The sequence below is a fragment of the Synchiropus splendidus genome, chromosome 15 (assembly GCF_027744825.2).
Source record: "Synchiropus splendidus isolate RoL2022-P1 chromosome 15, RoL_Sspl_1.0, whole genome shotgun sequence".
NCBI classification, from domain to species: Eukaryota; Metazoa; Chordata; class Actinopteri; order Syngnathiformes; family Callionymidae; genus Synchiropus; species Synchiropus splendidus.
In genome coordinates, this window is record NC_071348.1 from 7,048,308 (window position 1) to 7,071,886 (window position 23,579).

General features: G+C 41.4%; 1 protein-coding gene across 8 annotated transcripts in view; it reads left to right on the top strand.

Annotated features, from left to right (window-relative positions):
• LOC128771889 (1-phosphatidylinositol 4,5-bisphosphate phosphodiesterase beta-1) overlaps nucleotides 1–23,579 on the top strand; it is a 154,679-nt gene that overhangs the window by 105,446 nt on the left and 25,654 nt on the right. For all 8 annotated transcript variants that reach the window (XR_008416689.1, XM_053887725.1, XM_053887724.1 and 5 more), the window contains 9 exons: nucleotides 5,603–5,743; nucleotides 7,449–7,528; nucleotides 12,547–12,600; nucleotides 14,735–14,810; nucleotides 16,120–16,220; nucleotides 16,548–16,714; nucleotides 21,109–21,255; nucleotides 22,164–22,321; nucleotides 23,415–23,497. Coding sequence is in view for 7 of the 8 variants with exons in the window: in XM_053887722.1 (XP_053743697.1) it covers nucleotides 5,603–5,743; nucleotides 7,449–7,528; nucleotides 12,547–12,600; nucleotides 14,735–14,810; nucleotides 16,120–16,220; nucleotides 16,548–16,714; nucleotides 21,109–21,255; nucleotides 22,164–22,321; nucleotides 23,415–23,497 (1,007 nt within the window). In the remaining variant the exon portion in view is untranslated. The remainder of the gene's footprint in view (nucleotides 1–5,602; nucleotides 5,744–7,448; nucleotides 7,529–12,546; nucleotides 12,601–14,734; nucleotides 14,811–16,119; nucleotides 16,221–16,547; nucleotides 16,715–21,108; nucleotides 21,256–22,163; nucleotides 22,322–23,414; nucleotides 23,498–23,579) is intronic.

Consider the following 23,579-nt stretch of genomic DNA (forward strand, 5'->3'; position numbering starts at 1 on the left):
CCAAATGTCTCGACAGGAGCTTTCGCCGGTCGTCTGTATCCACAGACCGTCCTCGGTTCCGCGAGGCTGAACAAACACCTCCGCGGCACGAGAGCTCCGGGACACGCACATGCTGCGGTGACATCAGAGACCACAGAAATACAGCACATGCTTCAATGTTTTTTGTCTCTATTTGTGTTCAACTGTGAAATTTAATTATAGGTTCATGTTTAACAGAATAGACATGCAGATCGATGTGCATGTCCCTTATGTGTTTCCGTCCATGAGTACAGACAATTACGGCGGCCATTTGCGGATTCCAAGAACTATTTAGCTCCTCCTGCTAATGGGATCAGTGTTTTAGTGCTTTCTGTCGGTGTAAATTATGATGTGGCTGATGTTTTAAACATGCTCTGTAGATGCTGTGTGACCCCGTCTTAAAAATACAAAGAAAAACAACTGCATCGCCGGGAGAGTGAAATTGAGTTAGAATAAGTTATGACAAATGACCAAATGCTTAGTCGACTCTGGCTCACGGAGGCAGATGGATGAAAAAGTGCGTGCCACCAGGGACAGACATATATGCTTATTCATTCAGCAGAAAGCAATGCAATGCGAATTCAGGGGTGATAATCGTGATGAAGAAGAGGAATGCTCTGAATTAGCTTTGTGGAATGACTGCAACATTTCGAGCTAGTTTCCTTCCACAGCCGCGGGCTTCTCGGCGCGGCGAACATCTTCCCGCTCTGCGAGTAAACAAGGCGAGCCACTGGCTGCAGATTTGGCACGCTGCTTGTGACTAGTGCTCATTTTCTCCTCTTCGGTTGCTTCAGAAAATCTAGTGAAGGTTGCATTTTTAATAACTTCCCTCTAACCTTTATTTTATGCCCAGTTAAGCACAAAAATAAATAATAGTTTTTTTTTTCTTGCTTTAATCTAGCTTTCCAACACTCTGCAAAACTGACTTCAATTCTAGGTACCAAGGGTGAATGTTAGTGATAGGTAGATGAGGCTTCATGAAACAGTGTCCTGAGTTTCAGAGGCCACCAGAGGGCACTGTCTGCGGACTTGAGCTACTATTTCAATGAAACCTCACATCATTTCTAAACCTTCTCGTGGCCTCTGGAAATGAGTGTTTCATCGACCCTGCAGTTCTGTTTCATGACACCTCATCCACCCGTCACTGGTGCGTATCTACTTGAATTCGATCTTTGCTGTGGGAGATTGATATTTCTATAAACAGCGACACAAATCTTACCTAAATATAGACCGGTGTAAATGAAGGCCACTCGTTAAACTGTCTTGAGTAAATCAGTGAGGAATCAATCCTATCCATCTGTCTGTTGGATCGCTGCTAAGAAGCTGCTGTGACACTATTGACTGGCGTGTGTGCTGGTAGTTGGATCATCAATCATTCAGCAAGGTGTATTCTTTGATCCACGTGTGTGACTGTCATTTGAACGGGTGTTTATGCAGGTCTGACCCGGGGTATGTGTTGTGTGTGAGTTTAGACAGGTGCCGTGTTGCAGTTTTAATGACCTGTGGTGGTGTACTTACTTCCTTTTGCCAATCTGAATCCCATCCCTTGTGCCCAACAAAGTGTGACACAGTTTGAGCACATGGCTGGTGACAGATTGGGCCGTGTGACAGACCAAGGCAGAATGAGGAAGTCTGTATTTCCTCCGGCTGCTACTCCACCTGAATACTAAGTATGTGAAAAGAATTCCCACTTCAACACGCAGGCCCTGCCGACACACACGCTAGTATGCTTGAATAAACACTGCTTTACAACTTACGCATTTACAGGCATGTTCGGTGGAAGGAGCACGTCATCGAGAACGCTTAGGGGCAGAGTTGCTAAGATCCTGATATAGCTCATGCTAAGTAGACAGTTGGGCCAGGTTTGAGACTGAAGTGCATGAAGCCGTCCAGACCATGGACAGCACTTTCATGCAACAATGCTTCAGTCTTAAAAACAAAGTGTGGAACACAAAAAAACAGCCTCTTCAGCTGCAACATCGCATTCTGATCCCAAGGTGTTGCATGTTGACTATTGTCTGTGACCCTTCACATTGTTGCTGCATATGCATTTCACTGGAGTCAAAGGGAGCAGTTTGGAACAAGAGCGATGGGCTCTGAATAATATACCTTATTTGATGTTGCGTAGCCATGCGTGTCAATATTCTTGAGGTGCTGGTGCGACCCTGAGTGATACTGTATGTGTGTTCATATGAGGTGCCATGTTTACAGAGTCACTAGAAATTGCATATCCAGGGTGAAAGTGGCACCGCCTCATTGCTTCACCGTAACCCAAACTCTAGCTTTCTTTTACATGACGTGCTTCTTACATCGCAACTGAAGGTGACACATGATTCTATTGAACGCCTAAGGCGTAAAAATGCGACTCAGTGAATGAGTGGTAGATGGCTGTGTGAGAGTGAGGTGCTGGGATACTGTGCTGCAGTAACTGTCGTACACGATACCAGGCTGCTACGTGCTGCGGTGCCAGACATTGAATAAAAAAAACAAAGCATCTGCTGGCCGTTTTTATTTTTATGTATCCATGGACATACATATATTAATTACATTTTTGTAATTTTTTGTTCTATTAGATCAAGCTCAGGATTAGACAAACTTTTAACACTAAAAACATCCCATGAATCTTGAGCGCAAGTGCAAGCAGTCAACGGCTGTATTTTGATTCCACTTTTAAAGGCGTCATTCTACAACCCATCTCATAAAACATGCATCAACCCTTTATTTCCTCCCGCACAAGTGAATTTCTGAAATTTATATGCTGCCAGTGCCTGCGGCCCTCAGAGATCCCTCCCTTTGGCAGGTCCTAGAAAGGAGAGAACATGCTTGTTAGCCACAAACGCTGTGAAATGAGCTCCAAATGATCTCAACAGGGAAGCGGCGAATTAATTGAAATATAGAACTCGCCACTGTCTGATCTGATCTCTTAAGCTTTTTATCTCCCGGCAGTGAGAGCTTCAGTGATTGGTGTTTTCACTTCATTGAAAGTGGCTTTTGGGGCTCTGATTAATGTGACAGGTCACTTCCAGCATGTGTAAGCAGCCAGTGATGTATTCCCACTTAAGTCAGCACTTCGCGGGCAATTGATCGGCGGTTAAGATAGTGGTCATGTGACTCTCCGCTCGACCAACCTGCTGACAAAACCGGATTTGGCAAAAAGTCGGGGAATCATGGAGGCGCGCTTGTCTCGGCCAGACACGCAGACGTCCTCAATGGAGGAGATTTGTCGGCTTAGAAAAGTTCTGAGTGATAATAATGGCTGCCGCTAAGTCCCAAACTGCGATCAGGGCGTGAGGGGCATGTAGGCAGCATTTATCAGTGTGACACCGGACACAATACTCTTTGTTTGATTGCTTAAATTTGTGGAAGCTCATTTGCTTTCCCCGCAAACTCCGTCACAGCGCCTTTTTGTTGTGTTAAATAAGCTGGAACAACTGTTTTGTAGTCCGCAAGAGCAAGTGAGGTGAAAGAGGAAGGGGAAACTATGGTCTCCATTCGGCTGGTGTTCCTTGGCGACAGTAGTTTTGTGCGGGTGATCTGCGGCAGAGATGCTGTATGCTGAGTGTTCCTTCATCGGTTATTTCCCGGAGTCCTAGTGCTCTGTTCCTGCATCCCACTGATTTAGGCGGAGGTTGAATCATACCTTCTATGTGTGTTTGTTGATTCCAGTTTTGTTCAGTAATTAAGTAGAAAGTAGTTTTACATCAAACGACTGAGCTGCAAGAGTCAAATCTGGAGATGAGAAGGCACACAAAAGGCTTGTTTACAGCTGGTGCTCAGATCGATGTTGTGTTTGGGAATCCTCTTCTTTGTATCCTCTTCTGATGGGTTTTGTTCGGTGTGGACTGATGAGTATTTAGACGTTTTTACACCTGGCAGATGGGTTGATTTTTTTTTTTTTTTTGTCCAAAATAATGCGGTCAAATCCCAAATGGGAAGTTGTTCTGCTGAAAAGACAAATTTGACCTAGATAATTGTATCATTTTTCTTTTTCTCTTACTTACCTTGGAACCAAAACAGAGCGATGTCCAAAATTAGATATTTGAAAAAAAAAGGAAAGCTAATTATGAAAAGTGGTGGGAAAATGATGCCGTATCAAACACACTTTTCATTACCTTCCTTACCTTAAATAATATATAAAAATAATTCAGAATTAGGGCTGTGTATCGCTCGGTATATTGAAAAATATACTGATACAGGAGTGGTGATATGATACATCGCAATATATTGCAGTACTGTTTCAACAATGCAGTGCAATAAGTAGTACAATATGATACACTTTGAAACATATTGAAACAATATGATACGCTATGATGTCAGTCCTACACTTGCAGTTTAAAACAGAGGAATGAAACCATCCTTTAAGCAATAAAATGATGCATGGTGCTACAGTAGGACATTTTACTTTTTCACAAAACACTGAACTTCACCTCTATGTACATGAAAAAAGATGCCTTGAGTTAAGGGTGTGACCATATCCAGGAAGGTAGTACAAGTAACATCCGACTTACGACCAGTTGGTCGGAACCAGTCCCGGTATCAGATTGGACGTAAGTTAAATGCCATTCAAAATAGCCGACACGAGGGTTATAGGTGCTACTGTAGTGGTAGATGGCTGTGTGAGAGTGAGGTGCTGCGATACTGTGCTGCCGTAACTGTCGTACGCGATGCCGACTGGCTGCTACGTGCTGCGGTGCCAGACATTGAATAAAAAAAATTAAAAAAGAAGCATCTGCTGGCCGTGGTCGTAAGTACAGGGGGACGTAAGTCGAGCAGGTCGTAAGTCGGATGTTGCTTGTAGTGTAGTGTGGTATGCCAGAAGAATTCTGGATGAGCTGCTGAGGTCTGCTGACACGACGGACCTGCATCAGGACAAATGTTGCTGCAGCTTGTAAAAACGGATGTGAACCTAAGAATAGACTTTTACAACAGCCAAACTTTTTCTGGTGGGATTACCAGCTTTTCACCAGTGGAGCTCTGGTTTGTAAGAAATCATAATGTTTCACTCTGAGAAGCAGAATATTCCCATGCTACATTTTCAAGTAATAAAAGTAGGTCATGCAGAGCTACTAAGGAATAATCCTTTTTCTCCGGACAGTTATTTTTGAGACCTGTAGATGAGCCAGTAGCTTTGACTTCAGGACTATAATCAGGGGCTTGACTCCACTGTTGTATTCACACCAAGTCTCCATGTTCACAGCTGCTCTTTAGCCGGACGCTGCATGTCACATTGTGACTTGTTGAGCTCTCTTCTTCAAGCTGTCATGACTCAAACCGCTGACCTCTCATTCATCACGGTCAGAAAAGAGGTGAATTTCGCTCTGGCAGGTTTCATCACCGAGGCAAAACAAAATGATCTAAGTCATTGTTTTCTTCTGATCTGTATTTGTGCAATGTGATGGGCACTTCATCAATGGAAGGAGGCAATTGGATTTAGATTTGCCTCTTTGATCTTCTCTAGTCTGGATATGGCAATGATAGGAAACTTAGGTGACACCAGAGGCTCTAAATGTGATTTACACGGGCGATGATGAAATTCAATCTTGCTAAAGACACGTGTTCGTCTCCCCTCTCTTTCCCACTCAAGGATGCCAAGCTGCGCGAGCTGCTGGATGTCAACACTCTGGCGGGGAAGATGGAGAACAGGATGCTGACGGTGGTGAGCGGCACAGACATGGTCAACATCACCTACCTGAACTTCATGGCCTTCCAGGAGGAGACAGCGAAGGTAAATATTTTAGGGAAGAACAGGAACACCACTTAGCTATTACGTAACCCACAGATGTTACGAGCTCTCCGTTCATTGAGCTATCGTTGCTTGTAGCAGCCTCTCTCTTTCCCTTCGGCTGTTGCTATTACTTTCATATGACCTGATGAAACGTGGATCTGTCATAAACGGCTAGTTTTTAATAATTATATTTCAACTTGAATGCTGAAGAAAGAATTAATCGAGCGTTGTCGTGAAGACCTCCTACAGAGACCGAGCCGAGTCCAAGACTTTGGCCAAGACTAGGATCAAGACAGAGACCAAAATGAATACAGAAACATAAGTCGATTTGTGATACAGACTCACACTTTTTTTCAAAATGAGTCAAGAAACGAAATGCTGTTATTGGGACGAAACTATTCGTCAGTTTGGTGACTCAGTGTCAGACCCCCAAAGTCTTGGTCTTGAACTTGGCCTCTGCTCTGGTCTTAAGTCACACGGTCTTGACTGTAACACTGGTAACATCCAGGCGAATTGTAAAAAAGTCATTTTAGATGCGACAGCAGTGACTTCAAAATCCCTATGTATTGTAGTGGAAATTGAATACATGTCTTTAACTTCCTGTTCACTCCAAACATAATGCTCCCCAACTCATAAACATTGGATATTTCCAGTCCTGTTGCTTTCTCAAGAACGTAAACCTTCTTCCAGGGTCCATCTTAACTGCCCATAACAGACACTAATGGAAGCTCCACAAGGATAAATGGAGCCATCATGACTGTGCACAGTGTGACATGTGTCCTCGTGTATCATAAATAGCTGCAAGAAAAATGCACTGGCAAATACATATGCATTACCGCTGACCACAAACGCGTTTAACAGCTAACTGTTGATGGGTGTTTTTATTTCCTGTTCACTAGATGGATGAATGCCTAGTCGCCCCACGACCAGCCAGGCATGGGTTTCTCTATCTATCTATCTATCTATCTATCTATCTATCTATCTATCTATCTATCTGTATATATATATATATATATATATATATATATATATATATATATATATATATATATATATATATATATATATATATATATAAACTGAGCCAAAAAGCAGAGCAGTTCATTTTGCACTTGATTTTTGGAGATTCAACCAGAAGTGTTCTTTATGTGTGTTAAATATCGAGATAAAGTCAGTAGCTGTGTGCTACAGACTCGAAATGCTCGGTCCTAGACAAGACAAGAAAAACAAGGAACAGACCTGTCTGTTTGTTTTGCTCTCTGTAGCTCTGTAGCTATGCTTAGCTTCGCTGTACTGTAGCATTTTTCCCCATTTCTTCGACCCAGTCATCTGTTTTAGTCTGTGGAGAGCAGTAATTATAATTACTTGGCACCAGTTAAGTATTACAAGTTTTATTAAATCTTGTGAAGGGAAAACCCCCACTTTATTCCTAAAAGCCTTTATGGCTCCAGGCAGAATCCACTGGTATTTTCCAGGTTGGTCATCAGAAACAGTAGCAAAACTGAAGTGTGATTTGCTACTGTTACTGAGGGTGATAAATAATATGAAATAAATGAAAGCTTGGTATCCAGTTTAAAAACGTCAGATGCATCAGTCGGTTGAAGCAGCGGATGAGTGTGACTGAGAGAAGAGTAAAAATATCACCAGCAGCATCTGTGCAATCTCCACCTGCGTTGTTTCATTGTTTGTTTATTTATTTTTGCAGGAGTGGGCTGAAGAGCTGTTCAACCTGGCCTCCAACCTCTTGGTCCAGAACATGTCTAGAGAGGCCTCTCTGGAGAAAGCGTAAGTCACCAAACATTCACATACAGTAGCAGTCTCACAAAAACATACAAATCCTACATCCACATGGTGACTCTAAAAAATCACTTAGTGAAGGTCTGTTTTGCAAGATGCGAACCCAGCAGCTTTTATAAAAACATACCTGTATTTCCATTTTCTTCCTTGTGAAAAGGTCACAGTTATAACTGTACACAAAGGCGTGGCCAGAAAGTCTTTGATATCATTGTCACTGGACTGCGGTGTGATATGTCGACAATGTTGTGTTCCGTAAACCAAAACTGGGCTTGTGAACATGTCAGCTCCAGGTCTGCGTACAGTTGGGTTCTGGAATGCTGTTTACATTTTTGTGGTTTCTTCCTATGAACAAAGAGATCAACGCAGAACCTGAGGTCAGCTATTAAGACTTTGCTACTTGAACAGCCTATAAACAAGGCAAGTGTGTTACTTTATTTTTTAATAATTTAATAATTACACATCCAAACAAAGTGTTATACTCAATTAAACTAAACTGTTTTTTTTATTTATTAAAAAACAAATGTGCAGCTTGTGAGATTTAACATATTAAAAAGCTTATTTCTGAAGTGTGTCCTTATATATTGAATCAACTGCACACAAACTAGAGAACATAGCTTTGAGAATGAGTGAGAATTAGTGGGTGAAACCTGCAGTGAAAGGTCCTGCTTGCTCCTCTGGTTGAGATAACTGGTTTCCTATTCTGTTAAAGGAGCGCGGCAGTACTTACCTTGTAATTCCCCAGTCATATCGCTGTATAGAAAATCATTTTTCTCCACATTCAGACAGGGTTAAGGTCACAGTGGGTGAGGCTGCAAATCAAGTCCACAAATAATTTCTTTGAGTTTAAGGGCACAGAGTTATGGATGGGAAGATTTATTTACCACCTGTCGTGACAAAAGCTCGATTATAAAATCCTATTATTTGCTGAATGCGGTGTCATTGCCTAAAGTAGTGTCCAAAATGCACTTGGAGTAGAACCGTCATCTTTTGAGGTGGAGGCAGTGCTGGTTCCTCCACCTTTGGTGATGGTACTGGTCATATCCATATCGTATTCAGAATGTTTTTTTCCTAATCTTTTAGTTCACCCCTCAGAGTTTCTATCCCTTCTATCCAGACTTTCAAACAACAGCTTGAACTTTTCAGGATAAAAAAGTACCCAGCTCCCAAATGACTCTTCATGCGGCATCTGCAAACCAAATTTCTAAAGTTTACTGGCACGTTTACGTCCTGGATTGCTGCCTAGTTAAATGACAGCGCACTTCTATAATTCATTTTTGCTGAACGAGCCCTTTATTTTGTGTCCCCCAACTTTTGGAGTGAGAAGAGCGTGTCCCCACCCACTCAATAGATCTGACAGCAATATTAATGCAGAACAGGGTGGGTGTGTTTAAAGGCCAGCTCACAGGTGAATGGCTTCATGTGGTGATCAAGAGAAAAGAGTCACTTGACCTCGATCATGCTGCAGCTTTGAAGACACAGTCCACCAGAAAGCCTGAGGACATATGTTGTGAAAGGTCACCCCGCATTGAAGAAGATAAAGTAGCAACTGTGGGGTTAAAAAATGGGTTAGAATGGGTTTGTACAGCTTTAGAAAGTAGTAAGTAGATATGTGACAGCAGTGGTTGACCACGATGCATCAAGACTCAGATTTGAGTTTGTGTCATTCAGTAGTGCTGTTGGACGAGGTCAGACAGGAGTCTACACCGATGAGAAGTTCATAATGAAGCCTGGAGTGAAGGGCCTCAGGCAGCCTGAAGCATCCTGGGCTCCCTCTGGCTGCTCCTACGGCCAAGTTGGTTTCCAGCTGATTGCTTTGTCCTTCATTCAAATACATACAATTCCCATCCCTCTTCTGATGATTTACAGACTTCTGAGCACATTGACATTCTAGAAGTATCCCCCTATTTCTCGCCATTGTTCCGTCATTGAGACTTCGTACGTGTGACGTACAGTACTTCAGTATATATTAGCAACAACTTCATTCAAAGTCCAATTATTTGTGACTTCAAATATGTTTTTTAGTTGAAAAATAAGATTGATTTGTTCATGTCAGTCTGACGTGCACGAAGCAAAATATGAGGATATGTAGTGGCTTCCAAAATTGCAGTTCATTTAAATGAAACTGCCCCCATTTTTAGAAAGTGAAAAATAGCCATAAGGAAAATGAAACATATAAACAACAAATAGGAAAACACCCCTGGGCAAAGTAACAGCTACTCAGTGAATTGCGGTTTGGTGATGTGAGGTAATTCATTCTGACTGAATATGGTGTGTAAAAGAGCAACTCCTGCTCCAAGTGGAGGGCTTCAAGTGGTGCAGTGTTTGCTGTAATGAAGATACCATATCAGTGGCGAAGGGAGCGCTGACGCTGGGCTGTAAATATTAACCAGACGATTTCAATGGAGAAAAAGTGAATAATTTTTCATCCCAAATTCCTCCACTTTTATTGTCTTCCACTGCCAGTGATTTACATTTCCCAGCTGCTTAATGTCTGCTGTGACTGAGGGAGACTCACGCTGAGTGACTTTAAATATGTCTCTGTCATGCACAATATTGTGTTACATGATGGAGCCCAGCTGCGTGATGTTTGTCAGGGAACAGCAGCTCTCAACACCACTGAGTCTAATTGACTTGTGAAGCGATAAACAAAGAATGAAAACAGGATTTAGCAGGTATCATTATCATGCTGGGTGCACACACCATCTCACTGCTTTGGTACAAATGAAGCAGCTTTTTTTTTTTAAAGTCACACCCTCAGTAAACACAAGGACGCATCGTTCCGAAAGCGATGTTGACGCCTCCCTGCAAGGAGGTTTATTCTCATCACATGGGCTTAATGCCATGATATATTTTGGTCTAGTCGGCACCTCCGGGCGACAGGGATCAAAATAGACGGCGAAAGATCGCTGTATAAATTTGGACCTTTAACCCATGTCTCCTGAATACCATTTTGCTTATGAATGTATATACTGTATGTACCAAATGGCTTTGTGAGTGTGACGATTAGCGTTGGAGCAACCTGTTGTCGCTAATGTTTGACATGTGTTTTGCGGCCCGAAATGAAAAAAGGGGTTGTTTATAATCCAAACAGGTTTAGCATTAACCAAACAAGAAATGCAGATGAGGAGGAGACTGGGAGCGAGGCAGACAAGGCTCGCCTGGCTCTCCTTCGCTCATGCTGACGAATGAAAGCAGCAGGGGTATTGACAAAGAAATAATTCATCCAATTGCTTTACCTCTTTTTTTTCCTCCTGATTTCAACCACTTGCATTCTAATTCCATTTATGGTAGACTGTGCTTTCCTCCAGTTGAAACATCCTCCAGGGTCAGACCTCTGAGCCTGACCTGCCGAGGCCTCCATTGACAGCTGGCGTCATGCAAACTGACAGTCAATCTCCACTAAACACTCCTCTCTTTTGGGAAACCGATGCGCTGTACTCTTTGAGTAGCCTTGAGAATCCAATTAAAACAGTTATCGCACCAACCGTATTTACCGTGAATACAAAACGCTTGCTGAGAAACACAGCAGTGCTGCTGTTAGTATGAATGACATTGAGCGCATCACAATTCACTCCCATGGATGTTACTGAGCTGATCATGCTGAGAAGTCACATGGTGAAGTCAGCATGGATGTACATTTAGATTTATTCATATATTTCCCTCCTTATTTTCATATGTACTCACATATAGTTGCTCCTAAAGTGGTGCAGACGAAGGTGGGGGAAGAAGAAAAACAATCCAGGTGGATACCCACCTGTCCCTGACAGACATTGTCCAGTAATCAATAACTTTCAAAGTATTTTAAAATCCAATTTCTTCCCTCTTTGCAAGGTGTCCTTATTGCAGCACAGTTGTTTCTCCCCACACACATCTGTGTAGCAGGGGAGAAACAACTGAGCAGGAAATAAGAGGTCGGATTACTTTACAGCGTGTCTGTCAAACAAATATTTCCTGAAAATTATATGCATATTTGTGCTTAAGTATTGCTCAAATAATTCTTCTAAAATAAGTACTGCTTATTATATTATATTATATTATATTATATTATATTATATTATATTATATTATATTATATTATATTATATTATATTATCAAGTAAAAACTTCCAATTTTCATTTGCAAAAAAACAGAGACCTATGTTACACAGGAAAAACCCTTATCTGGTATTGGAAATAAACTTTAAAATAAAGTTTGGCAATGCATGAGCCATGGTTGAACTAGACGGCATTATAATAATAAAAGTCATTAAAAAGTAAAGGGATCTCCAATACTTCCATTAATTCAATTACAAACTTAACCATCATCCTCTGTCTTCACTGCGCACCATTGAAAAAACATTCAGATTGGGATTTTATTCCGCCCTGTGTGCCCCACACAGCTGTGCAATAGTCAGTGTGGTGATCAGGCCTGGATTGTTGCGCCTCACTTGCCAGATGGGAGGAATTTAATTATAAAAATGAGACATGAAATGAGCCTTTTGTTCGTTTCAGACAACAGAAGCTGGAAATCTTTTGTTGCCTGTTGAGCTTTAAAGGCGCCTGTTAATAGAAGAATGCAGCGTCCCACCTTGTCAGAGCTCATGACGCTGGCTGTGGCTTGTAGCCTGGAATAGTGGACGCTGTAATGGATATTAATTATTGGCCAGCAGCCACTTAAGTCTGTAGCCTGTAATGACGGCTCCTGTTGCAGCCCAGCTATTTTTAGCTGCGCTGGGAGTGCTGCAGCTGCATGGCTCTGCAATGCCAGTCGTAGACTATGAAGGATTACTGTAGCAGCAAAAACTCACCAAATATAATCCAAAAATGATGGCACACATTGGTGTCACACAGTGTGACTGCTCTGCACTGTGGATGCTCCAGCGTCGACCAGCCTGACAAATCAGTATGCAAATGGATCTCAGTCACACATGCAAAATCACAACAAACTTACTCTTGAGCACGCACATCACTCACAAGACAAAGCGCGTGTTGTGCGTTGTGTAAGCTGTGCACTCTGTCTTACGCAGATACACTCGACTGAAGCTGCAGCTGAATCCTGAGGGGCGAATACCCGTCAAGAAGTAAGTCTCTCTGACTCATCTTTCTCCTCCCCTGACGTGGCTTCTACCGTTTGATCAATTCTCGTCCTCCCCTGCTTTCTCATGTGACCATCTGTCTGTAAGCACTTCAGTTCTTACACCAGTTATTGCATACATAAGTAGCGTGTGTCTTGACGCAAAACTTTTGCTTCCGCAGCAGAATTTCTAACCATGGCTGAGATGGTTGCGATTCAAGGAGTCGCAACAGACCAAGGTTACTATAGTGAAGACGCACGTGCTTCCAGAAGTATTTACAGAATACATGGATGAGGCCTAGTAGTTGTATATTTGAGAGAAAAAAATAATAATTTTGTGTCCCTCAATGAAGACATCATGTTTAGAAAATAAATAAATCACTTTTCAAGTTATAGTCACAAAACATTCAACATGATCAGCTACAGGATTAAAAATAAAAAAATGAATTTAGTGCAGCGACATTAACCGATTAATTTAGTTTAATAAGGTGTGCAGAAACAATGTTCCAAATAACACTGTATAAAGCTTTATGATGTCATCACTGACACAGCCATGATGAAGGAGACAGTGATGCAAGGTAGAGTTCCTTCATCACTGGAGTACTTTGATCTCAATATGTAAAATAGGGTGCAACATATTTTCATTGTGGTTTCAGATCAGTTCATTTTTTTCATATAATGCTAGAGTGAAGAATTTTTTTATGATCTAAATGTGCATTATAGTTCAGTTCAACAGCCCTTATATAAAGAGAATTATTAATGTGAGGCCCTTCAACCTTCATCTTTCGCCTGCTCATTGACAAAACTAAACGTAAGCCTCTTCAGCTCCATTAGTCAAGTTAAACTTTCCGGCGTGCAGCAGTGAACTCCGCCGTTGACCTTGCTGAGCCGCATAGGAAAACAGTAGGTGTGTCAACGCGGCGAGGCAGAGAGAGGCGCTCCTTGCTGTTTGGGGAATTAACCTCCTCACTGGAAGGACTTGTCAGCTCCGCGAATGTCAGCTTGACTCTGCTCTCATACCACGCGTACAGTATGTGCTCACGTATGTGCTCTGACATACCTCTGCATGGAATTCACAGTGACAGCCCCCTGGAAGTGATACACTGGAAAATGCTCCCTTTGAATGCAGCCGTATGCAAAATGATTTTGAATTTCCACTATAGTGAATTGTCCAAATTCATCTCTTAAAGTGACAGACCTATTTTAAACTATTATGAAATGTAACGTGAAAAAGACATTGACGATAATGAAAATAAGATACCACGGAATATAGTCTTAACCTCTGAAAATTCTTATATACTATATGGCTAAATCCATGTGTCAATGTTTTTTGTTTTTCTACCGATGTCTGACTGCCGTAATTTCTGGAATGTGAGCCGCTACTTTTTTCTCACTGTCTGAACCATGCGGCTTATACAAGGACTAATATATGGATCTTTACAGGCTAAAGAGCCTCATGCTGCCAAAATATTGAGCCTCATGACATCAAACTGATGAAATCACAGGTGTTTTATTTGCATTAAAGTGCTCAAAGTGCACTGTTTTTGCCGGCGTGTGTGCAGCTCCGCCACCAGAGCCGATCTCCTGGGAGGACCGGAGACGAGAAGCAGCAGCTGAGACCGGCTGTGGTGTCGAAACTTCAGACACCTGGGCGCAAACAGCGCATTTTGAGCTCTTTAATGTAAATTCAAGATGTCAGGAGTTCATGATTCAAGTTCAGAACACAACTGAGTTTGTTTCATGAGTCAGTCTCCATGTTGGACCCTGTTTTCAAAACTAGTTTAGAAGTGATCCTCATGCATTTCTAAGCACCACTGACCTTTCTACGGTGCAGACAGCACCACTGCACCTGCGGCTTATAGACCAGTGCAGATTATATGCTTGAACAAGATATGTTTCCTTCTTAAATGTAGTGACTAATATTCCGGTGTGCTCTATTGCCCGAAATTTACCTGAGTGATATCATGACAAAACTGATGAAGATACCATTAGAAAGAAAGGTGGGGTTGTCATATATCCTTTGTGGTGTGGTGTATAGTTTGTATTTTGGTTCCTCCTTCAGCCCGATCATCATCCTCATCACATTTGTATGCAGACACTATGTGCAAGCTCCCAGCTGATCTGCTGTGTCTCTGTCTCAGTATCTTCAGGATATTCTCCTCAGACAGGAAGCGAGTGGAGACAGCGCTGGAAAACTGTAACCTCCCATCTGGCAGAGTAAGACCTGTGTTTAGAGTGGAGTCTTTGCTCTGTCTCTGCATCTGCTTCTTTATATATAGATATATTCTTTTATACAATATATTTATACAAGATTAATCTCAGAAACCCTGTGGTTAATCTGTCCCACATTCATTTTGGATATGACCACAAGTCCTATACTCTATGTCTATATCACTAGAATAAAAATGTAGCAGAAGCTGTTGGCCAAAAAAAAACCTCCATTGTTTCAGCTTTTTCAAACAAAGAGAAGCTTGGCTGCCGTATACAAACACATGCAATACGTAGAGACGCAGTTGGAGCCCTGCACAATTAACTCAGATAAAGCGTGACGGACGGAGTGAGACAGCACAACGTTAAAAGAAAAACATGTTTCTAGGTGGAAATCTGCTGGGATTCGCTGTTGTTCCGATGTGCCAGTAATTAGAGCTAAATGGTGCCGCAGTTAATCCCTCAAACACACACACACCCTGGCAGGATCGCAAACACATCACCGCTCACGCTCTTTAGAAATGACTTATTGAATTTTCGGCGGGGCGTGACCCGCAACACCCTCCCCGTGTGCATCTTCCCTGATCTTCTTTTCTGCTCGGTTTCTCGCTGGCACAATGCAAGCGCTCGAGGTATTTATACACCCTCCACTCCTCAGAGAGGGCGCCACCCTGGAAAATACTACTTCATTTATCGACTAAATGTTGTTATAGCCAACTAAAATATTGATACAGCATCGTAATATTTGAGTGTATCATTTTTTTATGAATTTACGAGTGTCTATTCAGGACTGTTTTTGAAAACATCTGTTAATTCTTGTTAATGCATGGTACTAGTGTTGGGAAGATGAGGTATCATGGAACAGTATTCTTAATATATATATATATATATATATATATATATATATATATATATATATATATATATATATTTTTTTTTTTTTTTTTTTTTTTTTTTTTTTTTTTCATTATACTTTTCTCATTGTGTTTACTTGGTGCTATTCTCTGCACACAGAGTCTTGTTAGTATCCACATGCTAGGTGTTAATGTCTGTTGAAATGAATGTGCAGCTATTTTTGTTATCAAATGGCCACAATCTTTTTCACACTCTGGAATTGATCTGATGCTTGTGTTCCGGTTTGAATGTCTAAAGATACCAAAGGATGATACAATTATTTCCACTATCTAAAACTTCTGAAGCACATTGTGCACTTGGACTGAAATTTAAAGCTTTGAAGATGCACTCCCAGCGTAACAGTAGATTCTGTGTCCGATATATCAGTGTGTTAAGTTCATGTTTGTGTTGTGCTGTGCTGCAGAATGACTCCATCCCACAGGAAGACTTCACTCCAGAGATCTACAACCTGTTTCTGAGCAACATCTGTCCACGGCCAGAGCTGGACCACATCTTCTCAGACGTGTAAGATTGGAGATATGGCCTTGTTTAATCCAAAGTATTGATCACCCGAGCCACTTGTTTTTTTAAATGCCTCTCTTGCAATGTTATCCACTGGGGCTGCGCAAAGTAATAAATCTAGATTTTAATCACAGTTAAGTGCCAGTAGGATGTGGAAGCGATCGCCTTTATATAAGGTTTTTCAAGTCAAATCCATGGCACGATATTACATTTTTCTAATTTTCTTCACTCCTTTTGACCACTTCTTATCTCATGCTGTCATGTTTTTCTTCCGTTGCCTGGTAACGCTGTGTTCTCCTTTTTCTATTTTCTATAATCCCTGATGCACAGCGGCGCCAAGAGTCGTCCCTATCTGACCGTGGAGCAGATGACTGAGTTCATCAACAATAAGCAGAGAGACCCCCGTCTGAATGAGATCCTCTACCCGCCAGTCAAGCCGGAGCAGGTCCAGCTGCTGGTGGACAAGTATGAGCCCAATGCTGCCCTGGCACAGAAAGGTGAGCAGTGGAAATGAGTCTTCATTCATGTGGAGATCAGGGGCTCAGAGAGCTCAGTAATTCACTGCCGCTCATGGATGTGTTTTTAAAAAATACATTACAATGCCACCATTAGGGAGCACTGTGGAGCAGATGTCAGCAAAGTGCGGCCTGTGGGCCGCATGTGGCCCTATGCCTGCGTTTATCTGGCCCTCATGACGTCAACAACAGACTTTTTGAATTTCAATGCTAATTATAGGGCCTTAGTTATGTTTATAAAAGTAATAATAATGATGATGGTAATAATAGTAGTTATAGTGATAATAATAGTAATAATAATAGCTGTCGATAGTTGAATTGAAATGTCAAATTAAAGTCAAATAAAACGACTATTTTTCTGCTGTCTGTGACGCTTCAAAAGAGTCTCAGTATATACGTAGCAGGCATGATATATGAGGCACTATAACCGAGAGAAATTCTCTCTCTAAATTGTTTTTCTACTATATAATTTTTTCTCTCTGACATTTTGGGATGAATTGTACCAGGCTGGAAAACAGCATGTTAAAGGAGCAAGTGGTGGGAGGTCACAACATCGACATGCATTGTGAGAGATGTAGTCTTTGGTCAACGTCGCGATCCACTTTCAGTGCAGTGGGTGGCCCAGAACATGGGGTTTGACGTATGAGTAGGTCATGAAAGACCTCTGGAGAGTATGTTGGAAACATCTCACCACTCTCACTGAGCTGAGGCTCATACCTCCTTGAACTACAACCATATTATTATGACTTGCACCTGCTTTGTAGCAGTGAGGCTGTGATGACATGAAGCAGCTTTAATCTGTGCCTAAACATATTAAACATTTCTAAAACACAGAAACATCCTCCTACTGTGAGGATCTGTCGTGTGTAGTGTCCAGAGCTTTCTGGTCGCCTGCCCTTCTCGCCCTGTGACAGATTTCCCTATGTGAAGTATTTATTTTGCCGGAGGAAGCACTGCCATCTGCTCTGCACCGGAGTCCAGAGCTCCACAGGCAACCTTCACACACACTCACACACTCCTCTTTCAAGGACAGACCTGCACATGAATTTAGTTTAGTTTGTCTAAATATTAAATTCTACACATGTACACAGAATTTCATGCTTTCTCATTTCCTCCTTCTTAGTTATCGTCTTGCAAAATGAACTTGCAGTTACTGTCAGTAGAATGGCTGATATTTTGCTAAAATATACAAATCCTTACACGAATATGGTAAAAGAGTCTACAGACCCTAAAGGAGTGTAACCGGATTGTGCAGCCTCATAAATATAATACTGTATATATAACCCTCCCTCTGCCTGAGGAGGAGCTGTGTTTTTATTTCACGACACTGCCACCTGTCACAGTGTTTTTACTCAATTCATTTGTGGAATTCTGGTGTCGTTGGTTTTGTATTCCCATAAAAATTTGTTTATTTTCCAAAAATGTATATACTATTGTCAAGTTTTTAAGTGTAAATGTAATTTTCATTTACTCTCCATCACCATTGCCTGTATTTATGCAGCCCTAATACGCAAAACAATGAAAGAGATTTATCATCATTCATAACTTTTCACATTCACAGTAAGTCATTAATTTTTCTTTTAGGTCTTTATTTCCCTTCCCCCTTTTTCAAATTGGATTCTTCTAACATGCTCATTTTAACAGTAGTTTTTGAAAGTTATTTTAAATAGTACCTTCCATTTCATTTTGTTTTACCCATAGTTTCCACGATATTCACTATGTAAATATATGTGCATGATTTGTGTTGCAAATATTTAAAAAAAATGCAATATAAGTATTCAAATCACATATTTTAAGTATATAACGTTATGGCCTCATTAGATTGTTTTTATTTTTGCAAAACTGAATCAACAAAACTAATAAAATTAGGTTTAAGTTCCATTTCATATTCTATGAATTCTGTCCTGTGTTTTGGCTTGATGCCCCCTCATTTCTAAATGTGGCCCCTTAAGGGCTAGAATGTGGTGCATCTGGACACTGTACATTATTATTATTATTATTTTATTATTATCATTTCATGAACCATTTTAGCTTTCATTTAGAATGATGTTTATGCACCAGCTTTCTTTCCTAGTTCCTCTCATGCTTCTTTTCCTCCTTTCTCCTGTCTTTTAACAAAATAAATATCTAAAGAAAGCACTTTTTTTCAAATTATTCATGTGTCATCCCCTGACAACAGTACTGGCATTTCATTTCCCAATCTAACATTGGAATCAGACTGAGTAGTTTTTTTATAAAGCAGACAGTTCAGATGTCCACCATTAAAACATGGCCGCCCAAGTTCTTAGTCAAGACCTCATGCTGGGGAAAAGTTCCTGATCCCTCTGAAGGGTATCACATCTCTGGTTCACCTTGAGTCCCGACACCGCTTTCCTCCGTTTCATCCACAACTGTCTTGGGACCTGGGGAGCTGTGTGTGACGGTGGCGGGGTGCCATCGCAGCGAAGGCAGTCCCCAGTATTCAGCAGGGAGCAAGACGGCGTGAACCCCGATGTCACAGGCAGCAGCCCGTCGTAATTAGTCAAGCAACTCTGCAGAGGGCAGCACTGCAATAATTAGCATAAAGTGGCCGTAGGGACCTGCTGTACCCGCTCAGCTTGCATTACTTACCATATTTAGCATGACGCGAGCGAGCGTGCGTGCGAGCCGCGCGGTAAAGGACGCGTATTCCCCGCAGGTGCCGCTGTAGAAGATGTGTATTTTCATTACAGTGTTGAATGTCTGGGCAGAGAAAGAGCTTTTTTCATCTGTTGCTTATCATTTATTTATTCAGCGATATTCGCCTTCTAAAGCAAGACATGAGCGGTGTGATTATTACCGCTATCTTAACACAAGAGACCTTGAGAGATGAATCAAGCACGGAAAAAACAACTTCAGGGTCTTCATTCTTAAATGTGTGTCAGAGCTGCTCACAGAGCTTACAGTGGCAACAGGAAAATGTTTCAGGTACAAGCGGAATAGATGTTGAATATACGCTTGTGCTTAAAGGATTGAGCTTCATGAATTGAGGATTGGGATTACGCAGCGCCTAATGGAACCCAAAATAAGAGGGAAGCGGCTGCTTCTTATATCAGTAGGGATCAATCTCTAGCTGTCGGGCGAGGTACCAGCCTTCAGTAGCATCCGTGAGCACAATCGGAAATGCCTGAATCTTTATTTATTACGCTTGGTTGGTTATCATTATCAACCCACCTTAACATACTGGATCTGGGAGAAGGCTCTTTAGAAGACACCAGTCGAAAGCGTGTTCAAATGTTTCAGGGGGAAGCCTGAAAAAAAAAAAAACTGAAATAAAAAAAATTTGAAAGAATGAATGAGTCACCTAGGAATTTAAGGTGGAAGTGGGGATGGACTTTTCTCATGTACGGAAAATCGGCCAGTAGTGTGTGTGTGTGTGTGTGTGTATATATATATATATATATATATATATATATATATATATATATGTATATTTACTAGAGATTATTTTCAAAGTAGTAGTTGTACAAGTGACAAATTTTCCTTGACTTGTATCATAGTCATTAGTAAAACTATTTTATGTTTACTAGTATTTCTAGTACGACAAAACATGTTCACACAATTTTTGGCTACAAGCAATACTAGCAAAACCTAACCCTGCACCAGTAGTACTAGTCAACCTAATGCAATTGGAGGAGCAGGGATTATAGCCAAATTCTGTTCACTGATAGGTTAAAATATTTTTAATAGAAAGCCAGTATTTTCTTTTTCCGGCCCATTTATTAGCATGTAAGCGTTTCAAGTGGCGCAACTTTTGGAGTTCACTAGTAGCAAAATGTGTACTACTAGTTCTCCTAGATTTAAAGCAGGGTTGATATTGCCCATCCATCACCCGAATTTTAACAGAGCAGGCATGTGATATTTTCAGGGGGAAGGTGTTCAAGCCAGAGGAAAGGGGCACCCCTGCCAAAAAATATTATAACAAATAAATAAAAAAAAATCTATATCTAAAATATCTAAATGCAGCTAGAAACAAAGACAGTTAAATCACAAATTCGAACAGTAAAGAAAAGTGCAAAAACAAATACAAATACTGACCAATGTTTAGGTGAGCTGGGACAGGGGTGTGTACAAAACCATCAGAGTTTATCATATATAATATCAGTTCTGCTGCGTTCTCGGTGGATTATATTTATTGTCTTTGTTCACATAGCAACAAGTCGCATGCATTTGATCTTACAGTCCATATATTACCCGCTAAGCAGGAAGGATGTGGTAAACAACATTAATCCACAGGCTTTTACTCGTATACATCTTAAAGTTCATCGATCACGGCCACACTAATATACACAGAGAGAATATGAGGTCATTCCTCCTCTTCCCGAGAGTTGAATCTGTTTTCCTGGTTTACTCTGCAGGTCAGATCTCAGTGGAAGGGTTCGCCCGATATTTGAACGGCGAGGAGAACAGCATCATTCCACCTGAGAAGTTGGACCAGAGTGAAGATATGACGTTTCCACTTTCCCACTACTTCATCAACTCCTCTCACAACACGTACCTCACAGGTAATTCCACTTCAATCTCAAGGCTGGTTTTGTCTGAACGCACCAAGCCATTTGACTCCGCAGTCACACACACACGCTGCATCTACACGGACAGATGACTCACTCCTCCGTTGCATAAGTGATTACATTTGACTTCATGCCTCATCGGAGTCAGTCAAATGAGATGGGCATATTTCAGTGCTACCTATCAAGAGGTTATCCAATCAAGTCGAAGCGTAATTCTCCATTCATTGATATTCATGAGCTAAATATCCTTTTTGACTGCTAGTCACAGTAACTGGCTGCTGACAGACAAACACACTCCATTTTCTTTCAGATTACAATTCATCTATTTAAATCTATTCCAGGGGGACTGGAGGGTATTGGATCTATCAAGTGAATCAAATTTCCTCTGCGACAGAAAAACAAAGAATTTAGGAACGACAGGCTCGAAGGATAATGAAGAAATGTTGCCTACCAACAAAGCCCTGGCATTTGTCTACGGAGGGAGATTGTTAGGAGTCGCAGCCGAGCGGAGATTATACAAGTGTGAAAGAGTAATCCGCAGGATTGCGAGGCTGCCCACAGCATATGGATTTGTTTTCCTGTCAGCTTCTGGAGGGAATGTGAGGCTCAGTTTGTCACAGCGGCTTCCAAGTATTTTCTTAATGTGAGGACATCATGGAGACATGCTATCGCAGTCTTTCAGTGTGAACATCAAGTGTGCTCCTTTTTAATAAAGTCCTTCAATGGAATCTATCTTTTGCATTTTGTGTGAGATTCATGCAAAACGTTTTAAAAACGTGACATATTGGGGCTTTGAAATTCATACATGTATAAGTCATGCTAAAGAGGTGTGTCTGAAACTGAGTGGGAAAGTCGCACTCATTGAACTGGGTTTTTAAGGTCTGCATCCCTTTGCTTCACAGCCGGACAGCTCGCCGGAAACTCCTCCGTGGAAATGTACAAGCAAGTCCTCCTGTCCGGGTGTCGCTGCATCGAACTGGACTGCTGGAAAGGTCGCACCACCGAAGAAGAGCCCGTCATCACTCACGGCTTCACCATGACCACTGAGATTTCCTTCAAGGTAGCACCTGAGATTCAGTATTTTTATTGGCCACTGAATACTATGTATGTCATCAAGAGAAGGTTAACACTGATGCGAGATGTTCTGCTCTCTATTATATAGTTACGTTTGTGTTTAGGTTGTATGTTCTTCTGGGAAAAAAGTTAAATTATATAAAAGGAGGAGACAAAGTCAGAGAGGCTAGATGGAGATAGTTAGGAGGAGAGAGAGCCAGCACATTGGTAGGAAGATGTTGAGGTTGGAACTGCCAGGCAGAAGGTGGAGAGGAAGCCCAAAGAGGAGATTTATGGAGGTGGTGAAGGAGGACATGAGGTTTGTAGGTTTGAGAGAAGAGGAAGCAGAGGACACGGTGAGATGGAGGAAGATGACCACCCCTGAAGGGAGAAGCCCAAAGAGAAGAAGAAGAAGAAGATGATGCGGACAAAGAGGACAAAAAGTATAGATAGTTTAAGTCACTTTGTTAGCAGAAAATGTTATTTTGTCTGATAAATTAATAGTGACACTTTATATAAGGGAACGCATATTGCCTACTAATAAAGGAATTTTGCATTTATTTAGTGCTAATACTGTTTACTGACTGTTCCAGGGTAAAATCTCTCAGCCTTAACTAGACACTCATCAATACGTAAATATGATAAATTACAGGCTAATGTTCTGCAAATATATGTGTGAATAAGTAGTTTGTTTAGGGTAATAAATGTTCCCTAATCTGAAGTGCCATTGCTGGAGTTGAACGTGAGGTAGTTCTCCTGAGTTCTTCTCTCGTCTTAGTGTCCACTGCCCTCATTGTTGGAATCTTCCGAGGACTTACTCTTCCACATCCCTCAGGCGGACTTGAAAAGCGAGACATACACCATGAAATGAGGAGGATAGAGTGCAGTCTCTTGAGGTTCCCAGTCTTGAACATGAAGATGAGCAGCTCACATAACATGCAAGCAGGATTTTAAAATGCATTTTCTGAAGAGATCAGATAACTGGATAGGGGAGATGTTGAGGAGAGTCAAAGAGGAGACTGAAATAATTGCTTTTTTTTTAATGTATAAGAGGGAGTTGGGGAAAAAAGTGATGAACTATGACCTTTTTAATCTTGCAGGAAGTGATCGAGGCCATCGCAGAATGTGCCTTCAAGACCTCCCCCTTCCCCATCATCCTGTCCTTTGAGAACCATGTGGACTCGTAAGTCAGAGCGTCTTCTCCAGTCAGAGAGGAAACAGCCTCCGTGTTTATTTGAACGGTTCATGGCCTTAGTGGCCATCTT